Below are 27121 nucleotides of genomic sequence, written 5' to 3' on the forward strand. Positions count from 1 at the left end.
CGGGCTAAGTTCACATGAATTAGATTGCAAGGCACTTTATGCAAAACGCCTGACCTTCACTGGCTCTGATTTGCATTGTCATCGTTTCTTTATTCTTCTAAAGTGCCTTCATTTTGCATAATGTTATTCAGGCTCTGCAGTTAGCACTATCTCATTTCTCTAATTATAACCATCTTAGGCAAAGCTATAGATAACCTTCAGGAACCCGTGCCTGTGTGATATTTCATTCACAAGGAAGAAGCAATGGAACCGGACTTAAAGGAAATAAAACTAAAAAAGCTCATTTAGGGTGGAAATTTAAAACTCTTAAGACTAGATTTTCTTGCCCTTTTTGGCAATTAAGAGAGTATTGTCTGTGTCCCCCATGAAGATTTCTGCATACAGGCAATGCTTATTGAAGCAGGGACACTCATCTAAGCAGGACACTGGACATCAACCAGTGCCATTGATGTCTAATTTGAAGTCTCTCTTTCAAGTGCCCCCAGGGGTCCCACCCCACTGCAGGAATGACATCCCAGGCCAAGGACTGGAATCATTTAAAGAACCAATGTCTACAAGAAACATGACATATGACATCTTTATCTGCCGTTTATTAGTCTAAATGAGATTCCGATCCTTCCTCCCAATTTAAAGTTGGTTGGAAAAGACCCAGAAAAAGATTCTGAGAGATGGGAGTGGAGATGGGAGTGCGGTGATGACCCCAAACCAAATGTCAGCCCTTTCACTCTTTTGCAAAGACCCCTGATTACCACGTGGGTGTGCTAAACAGTAGAAAGGAACAGTCATTTTTTCATACTACTCATTAAATGCCTACTATTCCCCAGACATCAAGTTACAGGCCCTCATTACCTCTCTGGGGTCCTGCCATGGGGATAAGGATATGGGCTCACCTCCCATCTTAGTGTCCTGGCATCCTAGATGCTTCCATACTTGGCCCCCCAGCTCTTCTTTCATGCCCTGCACTCCTACACATTATCCACAGACCAGAAGCCGCCGGCAGCTCAATCTCCTTGAACATGGGCCTCCCTGTCACTGTATGGCCGCTAACCTTTTTATTCTGTCTTGAATGAGCTTACTAAGTCACTCTACTTATTGCAACTTACTAACCAATCACAGTCCATTTTATTTATTTATTTATTTGCATTTTTTTCAGTTACAGTTTACTTTAATACCTGCTCCCCGCCCCGCACTCCCCCCACACACACACACCAAGGATCGATCCCAGGGCATGTGCCTTGACTGGGATTGGAATCGTGACCTCCTGGTTCATAGGTCGACGCTCAACCACTGAGCCACGCCGGCCAGGCTACTTTCAATTATTTTGTGTTGGTTTTCAGGTGTATAGCATAGTGGTGAGACAGTCATACTATACTTTACAAAGGGTCCTCCTTGATATGTCCAATCTCCATCTGCACCATAATAGTTATTACAGTATGATTGACTACTAGAGGCCTGGTGCACGAAATTCGTGCACTTAGGGAATGTCCCTCAGCCTGGCCTGTGCCCTCTCGCAGTCTGGGAGCCCTCGGGGGATGTCTGACTGACGGCTTAGACCCACTCCCTGCGGCAGTCAGACATCCTTAGCACTGCTGCGGAGGCGGGAGAGGCTCTCGTCACTGCTGCTGCACTCGCCAGCTGTGAGACCGGCTTCTGGCTTAGCGGCACTCCCCCTGTGGGAGCACACTGACCACCAAGGGGCAGCTCCTGCGTTGAGCATCTGCCCCCTGGTGGTCAGTGCGCAACATAGCAATCGGTCTTTCTGCCGTTTGGTCAATTTGCATATTAGCCTTTTATTATGTAGGATATTCCCTATGCTGTACTTTACATCCCCATGACTATGTTGTAACTACCAATTAGTACTTCTTAATCTCTTCACCAAAGTTCCTTTTAGACACTACGTCTTTGTGAGTCATTCTTAGTGGCTGTCTTTCCTGCAACCTGGTAATACCCTGTTTTCTCACCTATACAACTCCTCCTCGAGCTGTGAGAATGGAGAAAACTCTTTGACCCTCCAGTCCAGTTTAGGTTAGGTTTTCTTTCTGGGTTAGCCCACCGTTTTAGAGAAGAACCTTCATCTGCATCTGGCTCTGTCCTTCCTATAAAGACACCCCTGGGAAAGAAAGACAACTGGCTTCTCTCTCAGTTCCTCACTCATTTTATCTCATGGAAGGAAGAGTGAGGTATGGGATTCCTGGGTTTGGGAGGAGGGGCTGAGGAAACGTGTCATGAAGTCCTCGTTTGTTCTCTCCCTCCCCGTTCTTCTACCCCTGGAAGCTTTACTGTCTGCAGGATACTTGTATTCTGGCCTGCTCTCCAGCAGGTGGTAAGAGCTTCTTTCTATGGGGGAAGCTTCGCTGTCCCATTACACCAGTGTGCGTGGGTAAGTTCAGCTCTGGCCTGAAGTGTTCTTAGTGAGACCTCTGGATGACAGATCTGGTAACACATCCTTCAATCAGTTTTTTAAAAATATATTTTTATTGATTTCAGAGATAGAAACATCAATGATGAGAGAGAATCATTGATCAACTGCCTCCTGCACACCCCACACTGGGTATCTAGCCCACAACCCGGCATGTGTCCTGACTGGGAATTGAACCATGACCTCCTGGTTCACAGGTTCAACACTCAAGCACTGAGCCAAGCTGACCAGGCCCTTCAATAGTTTTTACCACAAATAGCACCCACCTGTTGCTGTGTGTTTCTCCCCTGTGACTTTCAACCGACTCAGAAGTAGAAAGAGCAAAAGGCCATGCTTCAAACCTACTTCAGGATGGTTTTCAGTATAATCAGAACCAGTTTCTTTCTCTGTCTCTTCTCCTTCGCCTGTAAATTCCTAGAGGACAAGGGCCATATTCTTTTCCATGTTTGTATCTTGAGTTTATCACATTATCTGGTTCAATATCTTCGGTGAACGGATGGATGAATGGAAACTTTATACCACATGCATGGCTCGTAATATGTCTGAGAACAGAATTGTGTGCGTAAATAATGAATGATGCGTTCTTGTATAATGAATGATGCGTACTTGTATGCTCTCCGTAACTAACTCTGATTCACTGTCACAGGTTCCCTGCCCACTTGCACAACCTGCACCTCACAATGGTGCTGCAGGCCTGCGGTTCAGGAGCACTTTCTTCACTGCTGGGATTTTCCAATGCTGAGGACATTGCTAAGGGATTAGCATTTCCAGTGCTCTGGCCTGGGAGGTGCAGAGCTGCTCAACCCTGTCACCCAGAGTTAAATCATCCACAAAGCACAGCATCAAAGCTAGGTGATAGCTTCCCGCTCGCCCATCATCTTCTCTGTATGTTTTTCCGCTCTTCCCTTTATAAACCAATTATGGTCCTTGACGTACTTTAAACCATAACAGCATCTTCCTCAGCCTTCCTTATCGCAAATGAGCTGACACCAGCATCCAGGAAGCCCAGGATGGCTCTAGAGAAAGAAAACCAATTATTTTTTTCTGAATAGTTTTTCCTCCGAATTCTTATGCTCCTTCCCAGAAATGTAGCTGTGTTATTTTTATCCTGAATTAGGTGTGTCTCTTTTCAGGAGACTTCCTTTCTGAAAGCAGTGGGAAATACGTCAGAACGCATCCTCAATTTCGACACATTAAAAATCATTTTTATTTGCTTATTTTAATCCTCACCCAATGATATGTTTTTGATTTTTAGACAGAGAGGAAGGAAGAGAGAGTGACATCTATCAGTTGCCTCCTGTACCCATCCCAACTGGGGATTGAATCCACAACCTGGGTATGTGCTCTGACCAGGAATTGAACCTGTAACCTTTTCGGTGTGTAGGATGACATTCCAACCAACTGAGCCATCCGGCCAGGAGAAAATCATTTTATTTATTAATTAGCCATCTCTAGTCTGGGTTGGTATTTTCACAAAGGAAACATACTAATTTGAAGATGATTCCCTCACTAGGGTGCTGTTCTCAGAACCCTAGTGTCCACACGAGGGCACTCTTGCGACTAATCCCTTACCAGGGTGCTGTTCTCAGAATGTCCACACGATGGCACTATTGCTGTTTCTGAGTAATAATGTGAGAGGAGCAAGAGAGATTCTAATAGTTCTTGGCACAAAATGATTTGTGAGCCATTATTGAGAAATGACCCCTGAGTTATATTTTTCATTGCACTTCTAAATTTTATACATGCTTGTATATTCACACACTCTTTGGCCATTCAAATAATTTGTAATATAAGGAGGGATGTGGTGCATAAACATTCACCAAAAAGTTTTTACAGGGAGACGAGAACAACGTACAACAAAAGGCCATCATCATGATAGGTGTTCCTATAGGAGACATAAATTCAAACCTGCTTTTACAGGAAGACTGGCCTCATGCTTAAGCTTTCAGGTTTGGAGTTAAAAGACCTGGCTTGAAATAATAATAGCATCTACTTTATATGGTTGTTCTATCAATTAAATAAGAATATTTATTAACCCAGAAATTGACCCAAGCCATTATGTTCAATTAATATTTGACAAATGAGGCAAGAGCATACAATGGAGTCAAGACAGTCTCTTCAATAAATGGTGTTGGGAAAATTGGACAGGTATATGCAAAAAAATGAAAGTAGACCACCCATTTACAGTATACACAAAAAATAAACTCAAAATGGATAAAAGACTTAAAACGTAAGATGGGAAACCATAAAAATCTTAAAAGAATCCATAGGCAGAAAAATATCAGACATATCTCATAGCAATATGTTTATGGATACATCTCCTAGGACAATGGAAACTAAGGAGAAAATAAACAAATGGGACTACATCAAAATAAAAAGCTTCTGCACAGCAAAAGAAACCATCAACAAAACAAGAGCACCCACTGCATGGGAGAACATATTTGCCAATGTTACATCCCATAAGGGTTTAATCTTTAAAATTTATAGGGAACTCATACAACTTAACAAAAAGAAGATAAACAATCCAATCAAAGAATGGGCAAAGACCTAAATAGACACTTTTTGAAGGTGGACATACAGAAGGACAAGAGACATATGAAAAAATGCTCAAAGTCACTAATTCAGGGGTCCTCAAACTACGGCCCACGGGCCACATGCGGCCCGCCGAGGACATTTATCCAGCCCACCAGGTGCCGCTGCCTGTCCTGCTTAGCAGCTGACTCGTCCAGGCCCTCAGTGCGCATAGGAATTTGTTCATAGTTGTTTTTTTAAACTATAGACCGGCCCTCCAACGGTTTGAGGGACAGTGAACTGGCCCCCTGTTTAAAAAGCTTGAGGACCCCTACGACTAATTATTCAAGAGATGCAAATCAAAATGAGAAAGAGGTACCATCTCACACCTGTCAGAATGGCTATCATCAACAAATCAACAAACAACAAGTTCTGGCAAGGATTTGGATAAAAAGGAACCCTCGTGCACTGCTGTTGGGAATGCAGACTGGTGCAGCCACTGTGGAGAACAGTATGGAGTTTCCTCAAAAAATTAAAAACGGAACTCCCACTTGACCCAGTGATCCCACTTCTAGAAATATATCCCAAGAAACTAGAAACACGAATCAGAAAGGATATATGCATCCCTATGTTCATAGCAGCACAATTCACCATAGCTAAGATTTGGAAACAGCCTAAGTGCCCATCAGCAGATGAGTGGATTAGAAAACTGTGGTACATCTAAACAATGGAATACTATGCTGCTTTTAAAAAGAAAGAACTCTTACCATTTGCAACAGCATGAATGGACCTGGAGAGCATTGTGCTAAGGAAAATAAGCAAGTCGGAAAAAGGTAAGGATCATATGATCTCATTCATTTATGGAATATAATGAACAACATAAACTGATGAACAAAAATAGATCCAGCCGTAGCCGGTTTGGCTCAGTGGATGGAGCGTCCGCCTGCGGACTGAAGGGTCCCAGGTTCGATTCTGGTCAAGGGCATGTACCTTGGTTGCAGGCACATCCCCAGTAGGGGGTGTGCAGGAGGCAGCTGATCGATGTTTCTCTCTCATCGATGTTTCTAACTCTCTATCCCTCTCCCTTCCTCTCTGTAAAAAATCAATTATACATATATATATATATATATATATATATATATATATAGAGAGAGAGAGAGAGAGAGAGAGAGAGAGAGAGAGAGAGAGAGATCCAAAGACATAGAAGCATCAAAGGGACCATCAAACCTCACAGGGAAGGCAAGGGAGGGTGGGGCAGGGGGTAAGGAGGGTAGAGAAAGGGGGGTAAGTGATCAACCAAAGAACTTGTATGCATGCATATTAGCATAACCAATGGACACAGACAAAGGGAGGGGTGAGAACCTGTGCTGGGGGACAGGAGTGGGTGGGGAGAGGTCAATGGGAAAAAAAATGAGACATATGCAGTACTTTCAATAATAAAGAACTTTTTAAAGAAAGAAGTTATTTATAGGCTAAGCACAGTGGTTGGTGGTCCATGAAGCCTATTTGTTGTAGTCATTGATGTTGTCCTTGACAGTGATGTTATCTCCATCAGTGATTAAATTAGGTAGGGCGTACACAAGTCAGGAGAGTTTGGAAAACGATAAGCCAGTATTGCATTGATGGGCCCACTGAATGGATTCTCCTTCTTCGTGCCCTTATCCTGTAACTTGAAGCCCCTTCCCCACCTCTGACTTTGGACGAAGAGTGTATTTTGCTTTGGCCATTAGGATGTTAGCAAACATGCCACAGGTAGAGGCTTAGAAAGCCCTTGAGTATCTCTACTTACCTTGCATGATTGAGTTTTCTGGAACATGAAATCCTACCAGCTCCATGGAAGCAGGCCTGGATTAGCCTGCTGGAGGCTGAGAGATTGGGCAGAGCTGAGTTGTCACAGCCAAGGCCTTCTTGGACCAGTCCACACTCTAACATGCGATATCTGCAATATCGAAGCTCAGCCAAGATCAGCAGAGCTGTCACCTAACTCAGCTGACCACAAAAGCATAAGTGAGCCCAGTCACGATTAACCAAGCTCAGCCCAGATCAACTAGAGTTTAAAACTAAATTTAATCAAAGTTATAATGACCCTAGGTTTCATTACCAAAAAATTATAGGCCTCGGACATTGACTACCTACCATGACCTGCCCAGTTAGAAATTTATGATCAGAACACCCTCTAGGTTTACTAAGATCAAATACCTGGAGATGATGGTTCTCATTCTAACAGGGCACAATTGGAAACTGTGGCTCTATTACTATGGTTCGGACAGAAATGTGATATTTGAGAGAGAGATGCACAGACTCAGACAGCTTTAAGGGATTGATGGAAACCACCTGGTGCCCTGACCCCAGAGGCACCCAAGAGTGCCATCTGAGATTCCTTATAGAAAGTTCCAGCAAAGCAGTCTTAAAAATAGTTTGCAGGGTCAAATACTATTCTCGCTACACTTATGTAAATAATCAGGCCAAGTTTAATGCAAACACATTGGTTTTACTGTGATTATCTTTGATAAAATGTGGGGTAATTATAGAGGGAAAAATCATGTTTGCACCTTTGAATATATTAAATTCTGACCATGTTTATTCTCTTTGAGGTTTCGTTGTATACCTGTAAACTAGACTAGATCCTCAGTTCTAGTTTCCTCAAATATCTGACTCTAATTCTGCCAATGAGCATGTCCAATTTTATCCCACTCTTCTGATTTGGAATCATTAAGAACAAAGGATGTCCTTGAATCTCCTTGGAAGGGACTCTACCAAGTCCTACTCAGTACCCAGATGGCAGCCAACCCAGTAACTTGAACCTTGGATATACATCTCACGATGAAAAGAAGGCTCCATCTGCCATCTGGTTCTGTTCAAATTAAATGGACTAGGAAGAAAGTAACTAGCACCAAGACAGACGGCTTCTTCCCGGGACACCACGTCAAGACTTCATACTTTAACTTAACATGAATCCTCTTTTTTAAAAAATTTCTGTTACTCTTGGATTGGCCTGGAAATGTAATACCACCACTCATATCTCCTAGGCCGTTGCTAAAGGGGGTAAACTCTCAAATTTAGAACAACTTATTTCAGGATAGGAGGAAATCTAACGGGCCCCTTGCTTGAGTGGGCGAATGCAGCAATCCCTGCAGATGAAACATTAAGTGCCACTTTAGCGGAAGTGGTCTGTGTCGGACAGGATTTGTCTTTGTCTGTGGTGGTTACCATTTTCCTTGAATTTAGAAATACCTAGATGGCTAGGTTATCTAACGGAGCCACCCACTGTTCACAGACAAACGGGGACGCCTCACTGCTCAGCTGCCCTGAATGTACATTGTTGAGATAGAAAGTACGTACCAGGAGGCTTTCAGGACTCAGGATTCATTTCCTTGGGCAGGTTTCCATTTTCCTGGTTAGGAGTAAATAATACAAATGAGGCTACAATCCAGAAGATCTCCTTAGTTCTTTAAAATATTGCAGAGTTTGACTTGTATGCACGCTTATAAACATAACCAGTGGGCACAGACCGTAGTGGGGGACGGACCTGTCCTGGGGGGTAGGGGGGAGTGGTTTGGGAGAGATCAATGGGAGAAAAAGGAGACATATGTAATACTTTCAACAATAAAGAAATAATGTTGCAGAGTTTGATGTTACAGCAATAATAGCTACACAACAAAAATTCTTAGGCTGGCTGCCCATAGTCTCGGCAGTTCTGGAAATGGTCTCAATCCTACAGAAAATACAGCAGGCGAAAGGGGCCGGCACTCAGGGACCGACCTTGCCAATGCCTTCTTCTCTATCTCAATCTCAGACAAGAGCCGACCGTAGTTTTCTTTCACGTGGAAAGAATTCCCATTTAGGTTTACTGCGCGGCCAAAGGTTACCTGAACTCACTGTCCTGTTGTCATAATTTAGTCAAAGGAATTCGGACATTGATGACCTTATGATAGCACTGGAAGCCTAACGGCAGGCTGGCGCTGATTGGAATGCAATGGTAATGCGCACGACCACCTAGGACTGGGTAACAAAACCAACGAAGGTCCGAGGGCCTGACAGACAGGAAAGTTCTTAGGAATAGCCTGGGCAGGAGCCACTCAGGATATTCCACCAGTGACCGGAACTAAGCTGCTGTCATTACACACCCATAGAATGAAACAAGAAGGCCAACGTTTGGTGGGTTACGTATTTGGATTTTGGAGAACATGTTTCCCATCTTAGGGAACATTGCTAACTCCTACCTATGAGACTACCTACACATCTAGATAGACATGTCAACATTTCCCAAACTGGAACCTGCTAACACACAAGACACCAAACTCATTTTGTTGTCAGGCTAGTCCATTTCAGTCAACGACATCAGCAGCTGCTCAGATGGAAAGCCTTGCAGTCATTCTTGTTTTCTAAATTTCCTCCCAATGCTAATAAGCATATTTTATCAGTTCTTCCTTTTAAATATGAAATTTTTCACTATCCTTCTTTTCCAAGCTCCTATTGTCTTTCTCTGAGAGATTCGTAATTACCTCCTAACTTATCTACTTGCTTCTACTTTGCCAACTTTACTCTTTGTCATATTGAACAGCTACAAACATTTTTCAAACATGAAAATCAGGTATGTCATGCTTCCCTTGAAAGTATAAATAGCTATTCTATAAATAAAATATCGATAAATAGGTCCTCATCATGTTCAAAATAAAACATCAATGCTCTTACAAGACCTACAAGTGCACATATAAACTGATCTCCACTCACTTCTCTGACTGTATTTCCTATCACCCCCTTCCCTTTCTCCATCTCATTCACCTGGTTGAGAGAATCCACAAACGGCCTTTTTTTTTTTTTTTTTTTTTTTCTGTAGCCAAGCTTTGCCCTACCTCAGAGCAGTCATACTTGCTGCTCTTGACTGGAATTTTTCTCACACTGATATAATGTATGTTTGCTCCTTCATTCCAGACTCTGCCTAAATGGACCCTTCTCAGAGAAGTTGTTTTTATGACCATACCTAATTTAGATTCCCAGCCCTAACCCTCTTTCTGCTTAGCTATCTTTATTCTATTTGTAGCGTTTTTCCCTACTGGAAATTATATTATTAATGTATTTGCTCACTAGAGTCCACTAGATCAAGGATAATAATAGGCCTGGGTATATAGTACACATTCAAAAAACCCTCTTTGAATGAATGGAGGATCACTACTATCTGTGTGTAAGCAACCAACTATTCAATAGAACTGAGAATTTAGAGATAGAATTTTGGTTTTCACCATACTTATAGAACATCCATAAAAAGCTAATACTCATGAATGATAAACAACATTTAAAATGAACTTATGATTTCAATCCTTACCTTTCCATTCTGTTGTACATAGAGATATTACACTCAGTGAAACTTTAGTATTCTTCATTGGAGTCCACATGATTCTTGGAAATAAAAATAGCAGTATAGCACCTGAAACATAGTAACCAGTCTATAAATAACTATTACGTCAATACATGTTGGAACATTTGTTCTCATCTAACTTAGTCTGTCAGCTGATGATGCATAGATCCTTGATTTTTAGGTAGTAAAATTAGTTCCCCAATATCGTTTCAGGATATGCTAATGGTTACCTGTAAACTTGATATTAGAACTTTATATTTTCCCCTCAACTTTTTAAAAAATATATTTTTATTGATTTCAGAGAGAAAGGGAGGAGGAGGAGAGAGATAGAAACATCAATGATGACAGAGAATTATTGATCGGCTGCCTCCTGCATGCCCCCCACTGGGGATCAAGTCTGAAACGCGGGCATGTGCCCTTGACCAGAATCAAACTGGGGACCCTTCAGTTCGCAGGCCAATGCTCTATCCAATGAGCCAAACCAACTAGGGCTCCCTCAACTTTTTGAAGGATTTTGTCATATGTGTAAATGACCAGGAAATTAATACTACTCCCCAAAATGACAGATATTTAAAGTATTGTTGATTCTAAGTAAGCATTTGTAATATATGTTTTGAAGGAAAAAAATACTAATGCTTACCAACATTTACACGTGGTTTTAATTCATGGACATTCTTTATGTAGCTCTAGAAAGAATTATAAAGTGTTTCATTTTATGATCTCAGTTTTTGATGAAATATTTATATTTCATGAGTCTTAATGAAGGCTTTTGAATTTTGGACAATAAACCTTCATAAATATTCATTTTACTATAATAAACACTTCATGTCTTGTATGGAAAATTTAACTAAAAGTTAAAGCAAACTCTTTCAGAGTATTCCCATTAGATATGAAAGAGTAGGTTCTGTTATACTTACTTTAAACCCACTACAGACTATATCTCATAAAATAATATCAGTGAATTTACAGTCATTGTATATGCTGATAGCATAAGCACTGCTAATTTTGTTTTTGTTTGTTTGTTTGTTTATTTTTTTAATATATTTTATTGATATTTTACAGAGAGGAAGGGAGAGGGATAGAGAGTCAGAAACATCGATGAGAGAGAAACATCGATCAGCTGCCTCCTGCACACCTCCCACTGGGGATGTGCCCGCAACCAAAGCCCGTGCCCCCAACCAGAATCGAACCTGGGACCCCTCAGTCCGCAGGCCGACGCTCTATCCATTGAGCCAAACCAGCTTTGGCAACTGCTAATTTTGTTAGCAATTCTAATAAAATCTGAAATTAAATATATCATAGTGTAGGACACTTCACAAAAGGTCTACATTCACCAGAAAAAGCTGCTACAAAGGCGAACTATATTTTAATGATCAAGGGGAGTTAGTTTTAATGAATTTCGCTGAAGAAAGCCCTTCACATCCTCTAGTATTATTATATACTCCAGTAACCCAGATCCAGTAGACTTATTCCCCTGGGGATCTGCTGGAAAGGCTGCAAATGGTTCATGATCTTACACAGATGCCTAATGCACAACAAGAGATTAATTTTAAAGTAAAAAGAGACCATTAATTGGATTACATTGGTAACAAGTGGTATGATGTGTCATGTTTTTCAAGTGCACACAAGTATTTAAAGATTCCTACATATAATATTTTGGAGAATGCTTACATTTTTTTAAAAATATATTTTATTGATTTTTTACAGAGAGGAAGGGAGAGGGATAGAGAGCTAGAAACATCGATGAGAGAGAAACATCGATCAGCTGCCTCCTGCACACCTCCCACTGGGGATGTGCCCGCAACCAAGGTACATGCCCTTGACCGGAATCGAACCTGGGACCCTTGAGTCTGCAGGCCGACGCTCTATCCACTGAGCCAAACCGGGTAGGGCGAATGCTTACATTTTAAAGGCCCTGTTTTCATAATATAAAATCAAGACATCAGGGATATGCATGATATCTTGCTTACCCCGGTACATTTAGATAAAATCCAGGCCTAAATGGATGGTTCCTAAATGTCATTACCAACATATGCAAGTGAAAAGTATGCATATGGAAAATAAATACAAGGAAATTTGTAGTGGTTTGTGTGATTAACTCAAACTCATGTATAACTTGGGACTTCTGATATCCAATTTTCAATTCAGAAATCTGGATTACATTTAGTTCCAATTCTGTGAAGTAAACATAGTATTATTAAAAAGACTGACAATTTATAATTAAATGACATAAGATATTAAAATTTGCGATTCTATAATCTATTGTTCAAATTCTGTGTTCAGACATTCTTTGGTTGCTCGGCGTCCTCATCTGGAATATGTGAGAGATGAGGACAGTGAAAGATTCCTACGTGAGATACTGAATCAATGCCTATGTCCTCTTGGAAACCAAAAGGTAAAAGATCAGCTTCTGAAGGTATTGCATCAATCTTACTGAGCATATTAAATGTGCATTTAAACAAAACTGTTTTAATTACCGCTTAAACGCATTCAGAATACCAAAGACTAAGATTGAAGAATTTTATCTCCCTTAGCTTGATTTTTTACACTTACCACATTGCTTACAATGGGATATCTAAAAATAATAATAATAATAAAAAAAAATTACCTCACTTAGATTTTGTCCTCTCTTCATGACATAAGGGGCCAAAGACAATGGGTTAACTTCTGTAGTAGAGAGCCTTAAAGAAATCTTAACCTCAGAAGTCATCTTACTCCAGAACACTCGCCTGATCCGCTCCAGATCACCATCAATCACATGGTCAGGATAAACCATCTAGACAGCTGGGACAGACTGGCTCCAGAACTCTGGAATGCAAAACACTCTGATGGGACAGAACACTCCAGGAGCTGTTTATCACCGCACGGGAGCCAGCCAAGGTGCAGTGATAAACACAGGCCTTCCTGAGAATGTACCTTTCCCACACAAACACCCTCAAGTGTAAGAAGGACATAATGATCACTGGCTCAAAAAAAGAATCAAGATAAAGATTCAGGTCAGTCCTTTTGATAAAGCCCTGGGACAGCAGTGGTGTGAGCCCAGGGTAAGGGAAATAGAAGATGCACAGTAAAGGGTGGAGAGGATGGCTATCTGATGTGACACAAGTCCAGCTGCAGTGGCAGGAATTACACTTGATCTCGCTCACCTCCTTGTAAGTTTCCCATGAAAAGAAACTTACTTGAGTCTCCACAGAAGTTTCCCAAAACAGGATGGACTTACTATTCAAAGCATTTGATTTTAGTAATTGCAAGGGGTGGACTGTGGGGACCTGACTATGCTGCCAAGAGTCCCCTTTGGACAAAGGTGCTCATCCCCAACCATGACGAATGCTCATTCTTAGAAGGTTATGGCTGACGTCTAAGAAACCTGTCAGAAGGGGAAGTGGAGCTTCTGGGGACAGCCCACATCCAAAGACGAGCTGATCTGAGTGACAATGGCCTGATCCCTTGCCTCCTTTCGGACAACTCAGAAGACGGTTTTATTTTCAGAGCTCTTTATACAATCCACTGAGGCAAGTTCATCGCAGTTCAACTTCTCTCAAATTCTGCTTCCCTCTCTTTTTCTGTGTTTGCCCTTCTCCCCCCACCTCCAGAGAGAAACCGAACAGCTATGAAAATTTATCTGTTTCCTAGATAACAGAGAGCCAGGACACCTGCAATCAGATGATCAGATACACTATGCATTTCAGATTCAGATCTTGGGGAATATCAAAATAAGCAACCATTTCATGTTTAGACTGAGGATTTATGGGGAAATGGATCTGATTAAAGGAAAGAAAAATGTTTCGGAGTTTGACCTGACATTTAAAAGCAATCTGAAATTTTAAAAATGAAAATAAGTCCATGAATTTTTCTTTGCTTTTACAGGTACTATGGAAGACATGAAAGACAAAATGCATCCATGTTTCCAAACGTTTTCCCAGGTCTCCAAATGGTCATTATATTGATCATTGTCCAAAGTAAGTATCTAACTCAGCCGGCATAAGATTAACAGGCCAGAAACACTATCATTGATAATGATGAATACTTAGCTATGTTTAAAATCATAAAACCGAGAGAAATCTGTAGTGAAATCATTTTGGCTCTAGCATATTTATTACTTTCAATGCATTTTCTTACCTAACCATCAAAGCATTTAAGAAAGAGAATTTATTTGGTGAAATAATGGTTGGGGATTTCTCACAAGCTCTCCAGACTCTGCCCTGCTGGACCTAGAAAATGTAGGATGTCAACTTCATGAGGAGTTCAGCCAGTTACTATGCTAATTTAGATGCTTTGCCAAAAGTAGGAAAACATTAACAGCAACTTAAAAAATGGCAACTGAGGGACTCCTGAAAGGAGAACCTACGGAGAAATGGTCTGCACAGGGAGGGAAACTGTCTTCTCCCCAGGCTATAACGTAGCATTGTTACTGTTCTTACAGATTTGGCTACCAAAGTGGTTACTCACCTTCATGGTGGCGTTCCAGATGGTGCGGAGGTGACCTGTGGGTAAAACCTCAAGAATCAAGACCAGTGCTTGTTCCTAGTGATCAAACAATGTTTTATATTGTGACTAGAGGCCCGGTGCACGAAATTCGTGCACGGGTGTGTGTGTCCCTCAGCCCAGCCTTCACCTTCTCCAATCTGGGACCCCTCAAGGGATGTCTGACTGCCTATTTAGGTCTGATCCTACCGGGTGAATGGATAAACAGATCCTACCAGGATCAGGCCTAAACAGGCAGTCAGACATCCCTCTCACAATCCAGGACTGCTGGCTCCCAACTGCTCGCCTGCCTGCCTTCCTGATTGCCCCTAACCGCTTCTGCCTGCCAGCCTGATCACCCCCTAACCACTCCCCTGCCAGCCTGATTGATGCCTAACTGCTCCCCTGCCAGCCTGTTTGCCCCTAAATGCCCTCCCCTGCAGGCCTGGTCACCCATAACTGCCCTCCCCTGCAGGCCTGGTCACCCATAACTGCCCTCCCCTGCAGGCCTGGTCCCCCCCCCCCCCTGCAACTGCTCTTCCCTACAGGCCTGGGTTCCTCCCAACTGCCCTTCCCTGCAGGCCAGGTCCCCCCCAACTGCCCTCCCTTGCAGGCCTGATTGCCCCCAACTGCCCTCCTTTTCAGGCCTGGTCCTTCCCAACTGCCCTCCCTTGCAGGCCTGGTCCCTCCCAACTGCCCTCTCCTGCAGGCCATCTTGTTGTGGCCATCTTGTGTCCACATGGGGGCAGCCATCTTGTGTGTTGGAGTGATGGTCAATTTGCATATTACTCTTTTATTAGATAGGATTAATGTTTGGAAACTGGTTGAGGGAGGATGTAGGTCAGAGGAGAGAAGATGAAAACTGGGGCTGATTTTTATAATGTTTCACTATTTGCATAATGGGCAACTGACTCATTTTTTTTCATTCCAGAGTAATACAGAAATGAGGAAGGCACTGGGCTTAATTCTTTGCTTCAAAGGGATCAAGAAAGAGAGCAGAAGAGAAAGATGTGTAAGTCAGGTAAACAATGTAAGTAAAGGCACATGGTGGTAGTGACTAAGGACACAAGTTGATGTCTAGATTGTTCAATAAAGCAAAAGGTCCATGTCAGAAATCAGGACACTGGAACATGATGGTGATGTCAGCTTTTGCTCCTAGCAATTCAGCATCTGGGGATCCCTTTTCTTTGGGGGAATCCCGCAATTTGCACCTCTCATAATGGAAGTCAGAGTGATTTTCATGGTCAGAGTGCAGGCGAGGCTGTGTACAAGACTAGAACACAATGTCTCAAAAGAGAATTTTATTTCATTCTTATGTAAGAACAGCTGTCCCACCCATGAGCTTTGACCATTTACCTCTGGCAGGAAGTTTAGGCAAGTTGGATTGGTCTTTAAATACATGACCTTAAAGATGAACCACATACTTCACATATTTCACTGGCCCTCGCCAATTCCTAGCTGGAAGTGAGGCTGAGACATGTAGTCTCCAGTTAAATGGACTATGCCCATTGAATTCAAAAGAAAAGAATAGATGCTGAAGGACAATTAGCAATAGTTGCTACAAGGATGTGACCTCTAACTACGTAGCTACATTTAAGCTGACTGAGGGTTAGCCAATGAGATCAGTTCCACTGGGTGCTTTGGACCAGAGGATTGGTCAGAGCTGACAGCATCGTCTTCCTCATACTCTACCTGGGTGTGTCCTGAGTAGGTGCCTTCCTGCTTGAGTGTACTTGGTTCCTGCCACATTCTAACAATGGTTCCTTTTGGGTAGCTCCCCAGAAGTGCAACAGCTTTCAGAACAGCATGCATAATATTTCATAGTATCAGTTGAAACACGGGATTTATTGGGAAACCTTATGAGCCAGAGTTCAACAAGAGAGGGCACTCTAGACACCAGATTCCCATTATTCCCCCAGGAGGCACACAGGGCAGGCTTTTCTGGTGAATGTGCTGTAATACTTCATTCTTATGATTCTCCCTCCTTATAGGGTGATACAACTTTCTCGGTGGAGAACTGAACAGACTGCACATTAGAAGGCAAATGTAGCCCTGGCTGGTGTGGCTCAGTTGGTTGAGCCTCACCCCATGCACCGAGTGGTCTCTGGTTCAATTCTTGGTCAGGGCACATGCCTGGGTTACAAGCTTAATCCCCAGTAGGGGGTGTGCAAGAGGCAGCACAGATGTTTCTCTCCCTCTCTCTCTAAAATCAATAAAAACTTTTTTTTTAAAAGCAGACTATATTTGGGGTGCCCACTTTTTAGAGGAATTGTCCAGGGAAGCCAGTAGCCCAGCTCTTGGAATGTGAAGTTGTGGCAATTTTAGCTCCTTGTGCCACAGGGAAGCTCAGTTTGAATGCACTTCCCCCCAACACCACTCAAGTGATTGATTGACCAGACAACTGCACATAGGCTTTTAGGATCTCATTGGATGATTTTGCTTCTCAGAACTAGCTCTCTGTGTTTCCTATTGATTTTATGAATTGTCTGTCCACTCTTCTCTCTCCTTCTAGAGCAGTGGTTCTCAACCTTTCTAATGCCGCGACCCTTTAATACAGTTCCTCATGTTGTGGTGACCCCCAACCATAAAATTATTTTCGTTGCTACTTCATAACTGTAATTTTGCTACTGTTATGAATCATAATGTAAATATCTGTGTTTTCCGATGGTCTTAGGCCACAGGTTGAGAACCACTAGCAGGGTCACCTAAGACCATCGGAAAACACAGATATTTACATTACGATTCATAACAGTAGCAAAATTACAGTTATGAAGTAGCAACGAAAGTAATTTTATGGTTGGGGGTCACCACAACATGAGGAACTGTATTAAAGAGTCGCGGCATTAGAAAGGTTGAGAACCACTGTTCTAGAGGGAATTAGTTTCTGTTGTATATAACCACGACAACTGACTAATGGACTATTTGTAACCCAGAGAAATTTAAAACTTAAACAAGCAATTGAATTATATATTTTGGGACTGGATTGGATCCCAAATAAAGTAAGATATTATTATTCCCATTTTATATATTAGGTGTAGAGGCCCAGAGATAGTCACTAATTATTGGTAATTTTACCTAAAATGATTATTAAATGAAAGTGGTTTAATGCAGACTGCCATACCTTTAAAAGCACCTGGTACACATGTTCATTTGCACCGTTAAGTTACTACAGGTGACCAATCTGTACTTAACATGATACTTTTAGTGGTCTGGATATTACTACATATTTCAAATACCTGACATCTTGTATTTATAACTATAGATTGAAATTAGATCTAGACAGTTTAAACCTTCCAGGACAGTAAGAAATTGATCTTCTTATACTGCCCCAACAGCGAATCGTCAATGACAGTACAGGGTCATAATGAATTATCTCAAGCTTAACCATTTTTCTTGCCATGAATTTCCATGCTCTACAAAACAGCAACCTGATATGTATTTACTATTTCACTCAATGTCAATAAGATTAAGAAGAGTAACAGTATCTTCTATGTAATAAAGAGATCACCTGCCAGAAAAGTTGCAGTTGATTTTACTTAGCACTCACTCCTTCAATCTAATGTTCTCTTTGGAAGCTACGTGCATACAGGTAATGAGGTGTCATGTGGGAGCATCTTGCAGCTTGTCTGATGAGACACGTGAATGATAGCTCCATCTCCCATGTTGGTTTGAAGCATTGTCATCACAGCTGAGCACTCACTCTCTTCTTGTTATAATCAAAGAGAAATGTTAGCATAACTCAATTCTAGGACAAAAGACCCTAAAGATGTGGTTGTAACCGATTCTAACAGTTAGATATTGAATAAGAAACATGAATCAGAAAACAACCAGGTAAACATTAGCTCTTCAACTAATCTGCAAATGTGTAAGCACATTCACTGTTTGTACCAACTGATATGTGTGTGTGTGATGAATTAGTGGAGGAAGATCTAATTAATACTGTGTAAAAGCAACATTTGAAGGAAAAATAACTGAGAATTCTCCAAGTGAAAAAGAAGATGAGCCTGGGGGTGAAATGTACATCCTGAGTATAATACAGAATTAATACAGCAAATCCTATACTTAGACAAATCCAGTGCAACTGCAGAATAGACTTAGTAAAAGACTTCAAGTTGAGTATCTATGGTAATAAAAATAAAAACACCCAAAGAGTAAAAAAAGAAAAAAAGAAAACACAATGTATTATTTCTAGAAGGGAAGAGAAAGGTCTACATAAAAAGAAAGGTGGTTACATTGAAACCACAGAATAAGATAATAGAAAAAATTCAAATATATGATTAATTCCAGTCAATGCTAATGGATTAAACCCATATTTTTAACAAGTGTGTGTTTGTATGTAAAATTAGGAAAAATCATACAGATAAGGGTACTTATAAGTAATTTCTAAAATGAAATAGTACAGTGAGTTAAAAATAAAGAGATGCAAAATTGTATCCCGTGTCTGTACTTTAAATAAAACTTGTGCACCAATATTAATATTAAATCTATTAGTATCTAGGGCAAAAGTGTTAATGCTAATAAAGACCTACAGAGAAGGCATTACAATCATTATTTGTATGCATATAGCTTCATATATAAGATAAAAATTAATAGAATTAGATACTATCACACTAGAAACTGGTGGATTAAGCAGTAACATTATTTAACAAAATTAGGTAACAAGACCTAATAGATCCACTTAATGATTGTATCAAATAAATAAAAGAATATTTATTATTCTCAAACTAGAAGCCCGATGCATGAAATTCGTGCAAGAGTAGGCCTTCCTTCTCCTGGCTGCCTGCACTGACTTCCCTCCAGCACTCGGGGCCCGGGTTTCCCTCCCAGCCCCAGCTTCGTTTGGAAGGACGTCCGGGAGGATGTCCAGTTTAATTAGCAGATTACGCTTTTATTATAATAGATATGCAGAAAGCCATTGAGGAGGATGTGACCATTGTCTATCCCAGAAGCTGAACCCAGGACAGAATGGAGGTTGCTTTCTGCAAACCCCTTTAGAGACTGTCTGATCATAATTGATGATCATCCTGACAGAAATCAACAACACCACTCTTGTCCTCCTGCTGTGTGCTGGTTCCTGGAATAGGTTATTGTCCTGACCTGGGCAAGCACGTAAAGTACTTTCCATACCTGATAGCATTCATGTACTCATACCCATGGCTATCACCCCAATGACCCTTTACACCATATAATTCTCTGGTGCCTGCCAAGCGGTGTGGGGATCCATTTCATCTTGTAGCTGCCCAAGACATGCCTCAGATGTAAGCTTTTCTTAATAAACTCTATTAATTACCAGGCTAGAGTGACCAGTCTCTTTCTTAAAGAGGTAGATTTTTAGTCTAGGGGCTTTTCCCTGGTTTGAGTGTACTAACATCCATTTTTAAAAACTATTTCAGCCGTGACCAGTTTGGCTCAGTGGATAGAGCGTCAGCCTGCAGACTGAGGAGTGCCGGATTTGATTCCGGTCAAGGGCATATACCTTGGTTGCAGGCACATCCTCAGTAGGAGGTGTGCAGGAGGCAGCTAATCGATGTCTCATTGATGTTTCTAACTCTCTATCCCTCTCCCTTCCTCTCTGTAAAAAATCAATAAAATATATTAAAAAAAAAACTATTTCAAAGAATGAATCAAAGTTAAATATTCTCTCTTAACAACACGGAACAATTAATTTGTTAATTATCAATAAGAAGATAAACATTTATACATTTTGAAAAAGAAAAGCATGCCTAAATAATACAAATGTTTAAGAGATGTCATAATGGCAGTTACAGATTATTTTAAAATAAATAACAGTAAGGATAACTCTAAAGTAAGTAAAAGGAAGAAGAATAAAATCAAGACAGAAAATAATGAAATATACAATCAAGAAACAAAAGGGCCAAATAGTTCTTTAAAAGAATAGGAATAAAAAACAAAAAAAAAACAAATAAAAAAAAAAACACCTCCTGCTAAACTAATCAAGAAAAAAAGGCAGAAGTAAATAATACTGGCAACATAAAGGAGCCATACCAGGTGGAGATGTTGAATGGCGTCTTACCTAATAATAGACAAACGTGTAAATGGACCGTACCTCCGCTACGCCCACAGCCAATCAGGAGTGAGTGTGCAAATGAACATAACAAAGACGGGGGTTAATTTGCATATGCAGGCGCGGAGCGGCGGGGGGGGGGGTGCGGGACGCCTGCTATGAGGGGGTGGGGGGGGGGGGCAGAGGGAGCTACAGGAGCAGTGTTCAGGCCGGGAGTGAGGACTTGCAGGCTCCCAGGTGGCCGGGAGTGAAACCAGGGGAAGGAAGGCCTATTCTTGCATGAATGTCGTGCAACGGGCCTCTAGTATTAAAAGAAATGTTTTGAATAAATTTGAATCTAGCTGACATGGGTAATTTTATAGTAATGCTGCATTACCAGTATTAATTTAAGCTGATCAAACTGAGCCACCAAATCAATTGAAAGAGCAATTGATAATCCCCTCAATGTAAAGAGGAGCCACATTTGATCCACTAATCTAAGTCTATAAAATGGCAGAATAGTTTATATAAGAAATATTAGTAATATTGGAATAGAACATTAGCTTTTGTATCAATAAGCAATATTAATATAATGTGATAAAGTCATGCAACTTCCCCTATACCCATGATTGCCATTTCTTGTATCATCCCCACTAGAATTCTTAACTCGTGGTCCGTCCAGTTCTACAGTACATGTCCCTTCCCACGAAGACTTCCGTGTTTCATGTTCTTCACTGTTTTCTGTGATCCTGTGACTCTGTCTTGCATCATGTGTTTGTGGGTATGCCCAATCCCCCAGGTGGCCTGCAGTCTGTTGTGCCCCATATGGAGGCCAGCAGAATGCTTTCCCCCAGAATGTGTGGTTGTATCTAATGCTGAGAAGATATATGGCTATTACCTCCTTCCCTATAGAAAGCAGCAATCATAGTTGTGACCTTCTAGAGGGCAAGTGCAAAACAATGTCTGAGCCAAGTCTGTCCATGCTGCAGGCAGCCCCACTTGGCACATTGACATGATCAAGAGCAAACAGGACGAGAGCTTCCCCACACTGCCTCTGGCTGGCTGTGTGCCCACCTTGCCTCTCTTCACCCACAGCTCAGGTTTCATCCTTCTAAATATAAGGTGTGCTCAGGGGTCCCAGACACTGCACAGTGTCCCTGTGCCTTTTGGGGCAACACAGTCCATCATGGACCACTATAAATTGTTTTAAACTATGCATTTCCTGAGAAAACTTTAGAATCACACTTATTTTAAAAGAACAGATTGGAGAAAAGAAATAGGTAAGTGACTATATCACGGCTGTGTTCGTATTTTTTCTTTTACCTTTAGGTTAGGTTTATTTCAGACTAAAATTAGTTGTGGGCATTGTTTGCAGTTGGATGCATACTGTTTTCTTACTTTTCCAAATAAATATCAGCATTGTTTGCGGTTTTTTGTTTATTACAGTATATTTGATTATAATTTTGTGTGAACTTTCCATTTTTTATCAGATATTACATGGTATTAAATTATGTTGCTTTGCAAACAATATTCATGGGGAAAAAAGAAAAAAGAAACTCCATGTTACTGATGTCAACCTCTCTTTCCCTGTCCCTGTTACTCAGACTGTTGTTCACAGACTCTGGTACTTGCTCACAGGAACAGCAATGGCATCGGTACCTTCTGCTGGTTGCCTCCTGGCCAAAAATCAGTATTATCGAAGTAAGTAATATCATCACTAGAGGACCCCTAGAGAATATGGTACGAAGTGCTGTCTGAAGGATATTAGTAACCCTGGTCATTTTAAGGGAGAAGGAAGACTGATGTGACAGTGAAGGACATAGGAACAGAATTCATTGGAGACCTCTCCATATCAGTATTATCAAGGAATGCTCATTTCTTTAACTATGTTATATTGTATCGATAAGGCCACTAACACATAAGTGATCAGTTTACATTTCAAAATAATGTTTAATTTCAATACTTTGCCTTTAATAGGATACATTAAAAACCGATAATTTTTTAAAAATAAAATATTCATTTTTTAGAAAAGAAGGGATATCATAACTATGCTTCACAGATTTTCTAATTTCTACTTTGCTGCTATGGATAATAGGTTAGCATCTATCATGACAGTTTTATCTATCCATCTGTATTTATAGCTCAATAGAAAATTGTAGCTTCTTAAATTCAGAAATTTCATTAAATAAAATAATGTACTTTAAAACCAACTTATCACCCTGGCTGGTTTGGCTCAGCTGGATAGAGCATCAGCCTGTGGACTAAGGGGTCCCAGGTTCAATTCCAATCAAGGACACATGCTTGGGTTGTGGGCTCGATCCCCAGCAGGGGACGTGCAGGAGGCAATCAATGAATGATTCTATCATAATTGATGTTTCTTCCTCTCTCTCACTCTCCCTTCCTCTCTGAAATCAATGAAAATATATTTAAAAAACCAACTTATCACTTATTGAAAATATGCCAGCAACATGTAAAAAACGCTCTTATTTCAAGATGCTTCTAACTCTGTGTTGGAAACATCTATTGATTTATCCTTTTTACAACAAGATTAAGCTAGGCCAGTGGTCAGCAAACTCATTAGTCAACAGAGCCAAATATCAACAGTACAACGATTGAAATTTCTTTTGAGCCAAATTTTTTTAAAAATATATTTTATTGATTTTTTTACAGAGAGGAAGGGAGAAGGATAGAGAGTCAGAAACATCGATGAGAGAGAAACATCGATCAGCTGCCTCCTGCACACACCCCCGCTGGGGATGTGCCCGCAACCAAGGTACATGCCCTTGACTGGAATCGAACCTGGGACCCTTCAGTCCGTAGGCCAATGCTCTATCCAGAGCCAAACCAGTCAGGGCATGAGAGCCAAATTTTTTAAACTTAAACTTCTTCTAACGCCACTTCTTCAAAATAGACTCGCCCGGGCCGTGGTATTTTGTGGAAGAGCCACACTCAAGGGGCCAAAGAGCTGCATGTGGCTTGCGAGCTGCAGTTTGCCGACCACGGAGCTAGGCTCATTTACTTATTGTTTTTATAGCCACAGAAGTTATTTTTATATTCTGATATTTTAAAAGACTTATATGTTTCAAATACAAGTATAACACAAATAAACTGTTAATTTGTTTTAAAAAAATAACTCCTTTATTTCTAAATATGATAGCCTTTGAATGCTATTTAAATATATACACATGTAATATTTCTAATGCAATAAAACAATATTCATTCTTGATTTTATATTTCCTAAAGTTTTTAATTTTATAGCACTTATAACATATTTTAAATTCTATATCTGTATCTGTGGAAAGAGAATGTTCACCATTGAAAGGAATATATCATATTAGTAAAAAATGTAATAAGCCTTATTGTTCTGGAAGACTTTGTAATTGATTGATAATTTACTTAATTTTTAAATTCATAAATGTATGAGCTAGAAGTAAATAATTTCAAACCATACTACTTGAGAGTTTAAAGATAAATATGTATTTGTTTGCTTGTTATGTATTTGTTCATTCATAATTGTTTCTTTTGTAGAGGCCAGTATTTCTTCAGTTAGCTCTGACTCTGTTAATTTCATAGATGAAGACAAACCCCTTCAAGGTATTTAGTTTATTTCTTATCAGCATCACCCTCATTATTTTTCTGTTTTTAATCTCTCAGAAATTTTGATAAGGTCCTAGCCAGTTTGGCTCAATGGATAGAGTGTTGGCCTGAGGACTGAAGGGTCCTGGGTTGGATTCCTGTCAAGGGCCCACACCCAGGTTGTGGGCTCAATCCCCAGTAGAGGGTGTGCAGGAGGCAGCCCATCAATGACTCTTCTTATCATTGATGTTTCTATCTCCATCTCCCTTTCTTTCTGTCTGCAATCAATAAAAACATATGTAAATGTTTTTAATAAGGAAGTAATATAAATTTTATTTGATAGGGTTACCTGATATGGCAGAATCCACCTGGTGGTTTAAATCCTTTTTTCATTCTGAACCTGTGCTTTCACCTGAAATAAGAAAAGAACTGTCTGCTAGTGGGTAAGTCACAGCCTTTTCTGATAAGGGTATCTCTTACTTACTAATAGTGAATGAAACAATGCAGGTAGTAATTCTTAACCAATAAGATAAAATTGTTTCTTGAGGATGGTGTAGGCTTTGATATAAAGCATAATTGTGGGATAGAGAGGGACAATTGCTCCCTATTCTAGTTAATTAACCATAAGTCAGATCATGAGCACTTTCTCTCATTCTATCACTAAAGTGTGACTGAAAAGTCATATGTCAATTTTTATTATTATTTAGGAGGGATAGATTGGGAATCAGAGGCAAGGTTCTAAATGATTTTTTATTAATACCATTAGGAAACAAATCACAGTTATCTAGTTGCTGTCTTAAACAACCTAGGTTAGTCCCACTAGTTTTTTAAAAGTATTTATTTTGTCTTTTAGACAATGGCTGATACTAACACTGATGACCAGCCACTAAACTGAATTAAAATAAATAATGATGGCATTCATAGATTCTGATATTAAAATCGAAGAGTTTTGATTAATTTTCTAATATAAGTTTAAAATAGAATCAATTAACTATTGATACTTTTTAAAATCAAAGGAAGACAATTTTCAAAAAGATGTATTCTTTACTCTATCAAGTGCATTGATTTGAATTATCTAGGTAAGTATTTTACTTATTTTCTACTTTACTTGGACTATAAAGACAACTTAACTTACAGATAAGCATTTCTCAGCTAATCGTCTTTGTATTGCAATTTAATGAATATAGTTGTAACAACTGTCTATTTTATACAGCACTAACTGTTGATTCTGACAATCAAAATGCCTCTACCTGCTGAGCTGCTACAAATGTGAACAACACCCTTCATCTCTCAAGTTATTCCAGATAACTCTTCTCCATCGTAAAAGACAAAAACCTGCCAGAGATCTCATTTATTAGGCAAGATCACAGCAGCCACTCATAAAAGTTCAGGCGTTTTCTTCAATACTAAAATTATTGTTGTGAGTGGCATTGGCTTCATAGAAAATATAAGAAAAGCATGGTTTAAAAAGTATGTGCCCCTTTAAAGCAGTTAAACTGTAGCAGTCTTTTCATGATCCATATTATGTTTCTAAAAATTTAATTATTTTCAATTAAAAAATTTTAGACTCTCTTTATGCTTGTTGAATTATTTATTATGCCTTAAAACGGAAGCATTGATACCTAATAAAATGGTTAAAAGGTCACTGGATTCAAATGTGTAGAAGAGTTGCAAAAATTTTATTTTTAATCATGAACATTGAAAATAGCAAACATACCCATAAACACATTACCTGTTTGATACATTGCTATACATCTAACCAACCGTTCATTGTATAGACTTTAAAATTTATAACTTTAGCAATATTTAACACAGAAAATTATGATACAATGTTAAGTGAAAACTATAGAATAATCTATATATGGATGATTTTAGTTGTATTAAAAATATATATGCATAAGATTGAAAGGCAATATAACAAAATAGTAACAGTGGCTATTTTTGGAGGTAGGATTATGGGTAGTTTTCATTTCCTTATTCATATATTTCTATAACTCTAATTTTCTAATGCAACCAATTTTTGTGTATAATTAGAAAGTAATGAAATGTACTAAAAAAGGAGCACTGGAATTAATTTTCTGAATGTGAATATATCTTACATTAGTTTGAGTATTTTCTACTTTCCTCAATATTGGGTGGAAAATACCTAAGGAGTTTCAATTAAAAAGTTTCTGTATACTGCTTGTAAATATTTTTCAAAGTAAGATGATAAATGCTTAGAAATTAGGGATGATGAACTCACTCAGAGGTAGATAATCATATGGTGTTTCAGGGCTGATGTTGCATTAAACATCCTTTAAAATATACATGATTGTTTATTATCTGTATAATATAAGACAATAAACTGTCTTCTTATCCCATCACATAACCATGGTAAATATCAAGACTATTTTCAGCAGTGGGCACTACTGACCAGTTACTTCTCTTTCTAAATGGGAAATGCATTCCTTCAATTTTGTGACCATCTATCACTTTGCTGTCAATGAAGGAGACTCAAATATCACTTTGGCCCACAAGCATATCATTGTTTACACATCATTGTTTTTTTCTGGTTGTTTGCATTTATAAATTTTATATATTTGTAGAGGCCAGTTAAAGTTTTAGACTATATATTTCACTTGGCTTTAGTCTAACATTAAATTACATTAATTGAAGATTGACTTTTTCTAAATTGAGAGAAAAAAATGGTAAAGCAAAATGGTAAACTTTGGTATTACTTGTTTTTACTTTAAGATTATAAACAAATTCCTTTCTATTTAACAACTAGGGACCCAGTGCATGAATTCGT

General features: G+C 39.7%; 2 protein-coding genes and 1 long non-coding RNA gene across 36 annotated transcripts in view; 2 read left to right on the forward strand and 1 right to left on the reverse strand.

The window, feature by feature from the left end:
- Nucleotides 1-2449: 2449 nt before the first annotated feature.
- Nucleotides 2450-27121, reverse strand: part of LOC308236962 — a 33254-nt gene continuing 8582 nt past the window's right edge. The window contains exons 2-6 of one of the 3 annotated variants that reach the window (XR_013959389.1): nucleotides 24683-24745; nucleotides 10257-10358; nucleotides 8273-8324; nucleotides 6720-6869; nucleotides 2450-3435 (exon numbers count right to left, since the gene is read on the reverse strand). This is a non-coding gene — a long non-coding RNA (uncharacterized lncRNA). The remainder of the gene's footprint in view (nucleotides 3436-6719; nucleotides 6870-8272; nucleotides 8325-10256; nucleotides 10359-24682; nucleotides 24746-27121) is intronic. The other 2 variants (XR_013959390.1, XR_013959391.1) reach the window with 2 other exon arrangements.
- Nucleotides 13130-20329, forward strand: LOC308236960 (uncharacterized protein). 31 transcript variants are annotated; one of them, XR_013959360.1, is made up of 6 exons: nucleotides 13130-13285; nucleotides 13631-13801; nucleotides 14157-14248; nucleotides 14713-14779; nucleotides 15685-15783; nucleotides 16745-16982. XR_013959360.1 is itself a non-coding variant. In XM_080647243.1 (5 exons), exons 1-5 carry the CDS (start codon nucleotides 13350-13352, stop codon nucleotides 20150-20152), a joined length of 345 nt encoding a protein of 114 aa, XP_080503369.1. In that variant the 5' UTR covers nucleotides 13325-13349; the 3' UTR covers nucleotides 20153-20329. The 31 variants fall into 31 exon arrangements, 2 of the variants coding, with proteins under 2 accessions (XP_080503369.1, XP_080503368.1); XR_013959361.1 differs by lacking the exon at nucleotides 16745-16982 and adding an exon at nucleotides 20147-20329 and having other exon boundaries at nucleotides 13190-13285; nucleotides 14713-14875; XR_013959366.1 differs by lacking the exon at nucleotides 16745-16982 and adding an exon at nucleotides 20147-20329 and having other exon boundaries at nucleotides 13209-13285; nucleotides 14713-14768.
- On the forward strand, nucleotides 21610-25582 carry PPDPFL (pancreatic progenitor cell differentiation and proliferation factor like). 2 transcript variants are annotated; one of them, XM_080647244.1, is made up of 5 exons: nucleotides 21610-22037; nucleotides 22362-22458; nucleotides 24286-24351; nucleotides 24677-24776; nucleotides 25547-25582. In XM_080647244.1, the coding sequence occupies exons 2-5, from the start codon at nucleotides 22404-22406 to the stop codon at nucleotides 25557-25559; spliced, it is 234 nt and encodes a 77-aa protein (XP_080503370.1). In that variant the 5' UTR covers nucleotides 21610-22037; nucleotides 22362-22403; the 3' UTR covers nucleotides 25560-25582. The 2 variants fall into 2 exon arrangements, with proteins under 2 accessions (XP_080503370.1, XP_080503371.1); XM_080647245.1 differs by having other exon boundaries at nucleotides 21898-22037; nucleotides 22248-22458.

This window comes from Plecotus auritus, assembly GCF_963455305.1.
Source record: "Plecotus auritus genome assembly, chromosome: 11".
NCBI classification, from domain to species: domain Eukaryota; kingdom Metazoa; phylum Chordata; class Mammalia; order Chiroptera; family Vespertilionidae; genus Plecotus; species Plecotus auritus.

Bases quoted from the DNA above. Each gene is read 5' to 3' on its own strand.
- PPDPFL (XM_080647244.1), top strand. From the start codon at position 22,404: ATGGCATCGGTACCTTCTGCTGGTTGCCTCCTGGCCAAAAATCAGTAT. The intron at 22,459-24,285 runs GTAAGTAATATC...TTTCTTTTGTAG, and splicing joins CAAAAATCAGTATTATCGAA to AGGCCAGTATTTCTTCAGTT. The intron at 24,352-24,676 runs GTATTTAGTTTA...TTTATTTGATAG, and splicing joins TGAAGACAAACCCCTTCAAG to GGTTACCTGATATGGCAGAA.
- LOC308236960 (XM_080647242.1), top strand. From the start codon at position 13,350: ATGCACAGTAAAGGGTGGAGAGGATGGCTATCTGATGTGACACAAGTC. The intron at 14,769-15,684 runs GTGACCTGTGGG...TTTTCATTCCAG, and splicing joins GCGTTCCAGATGGTGCGGAG to AGTAATACAGAAATGAGGAA. The intron at 15,784-16,744 runs GTAAGTAAAGGC...CCCTCCTTATAG, and splicing joins GTGTAAGTCAGGTAAACAAT to GGTGATACAACTTTCTCGGT.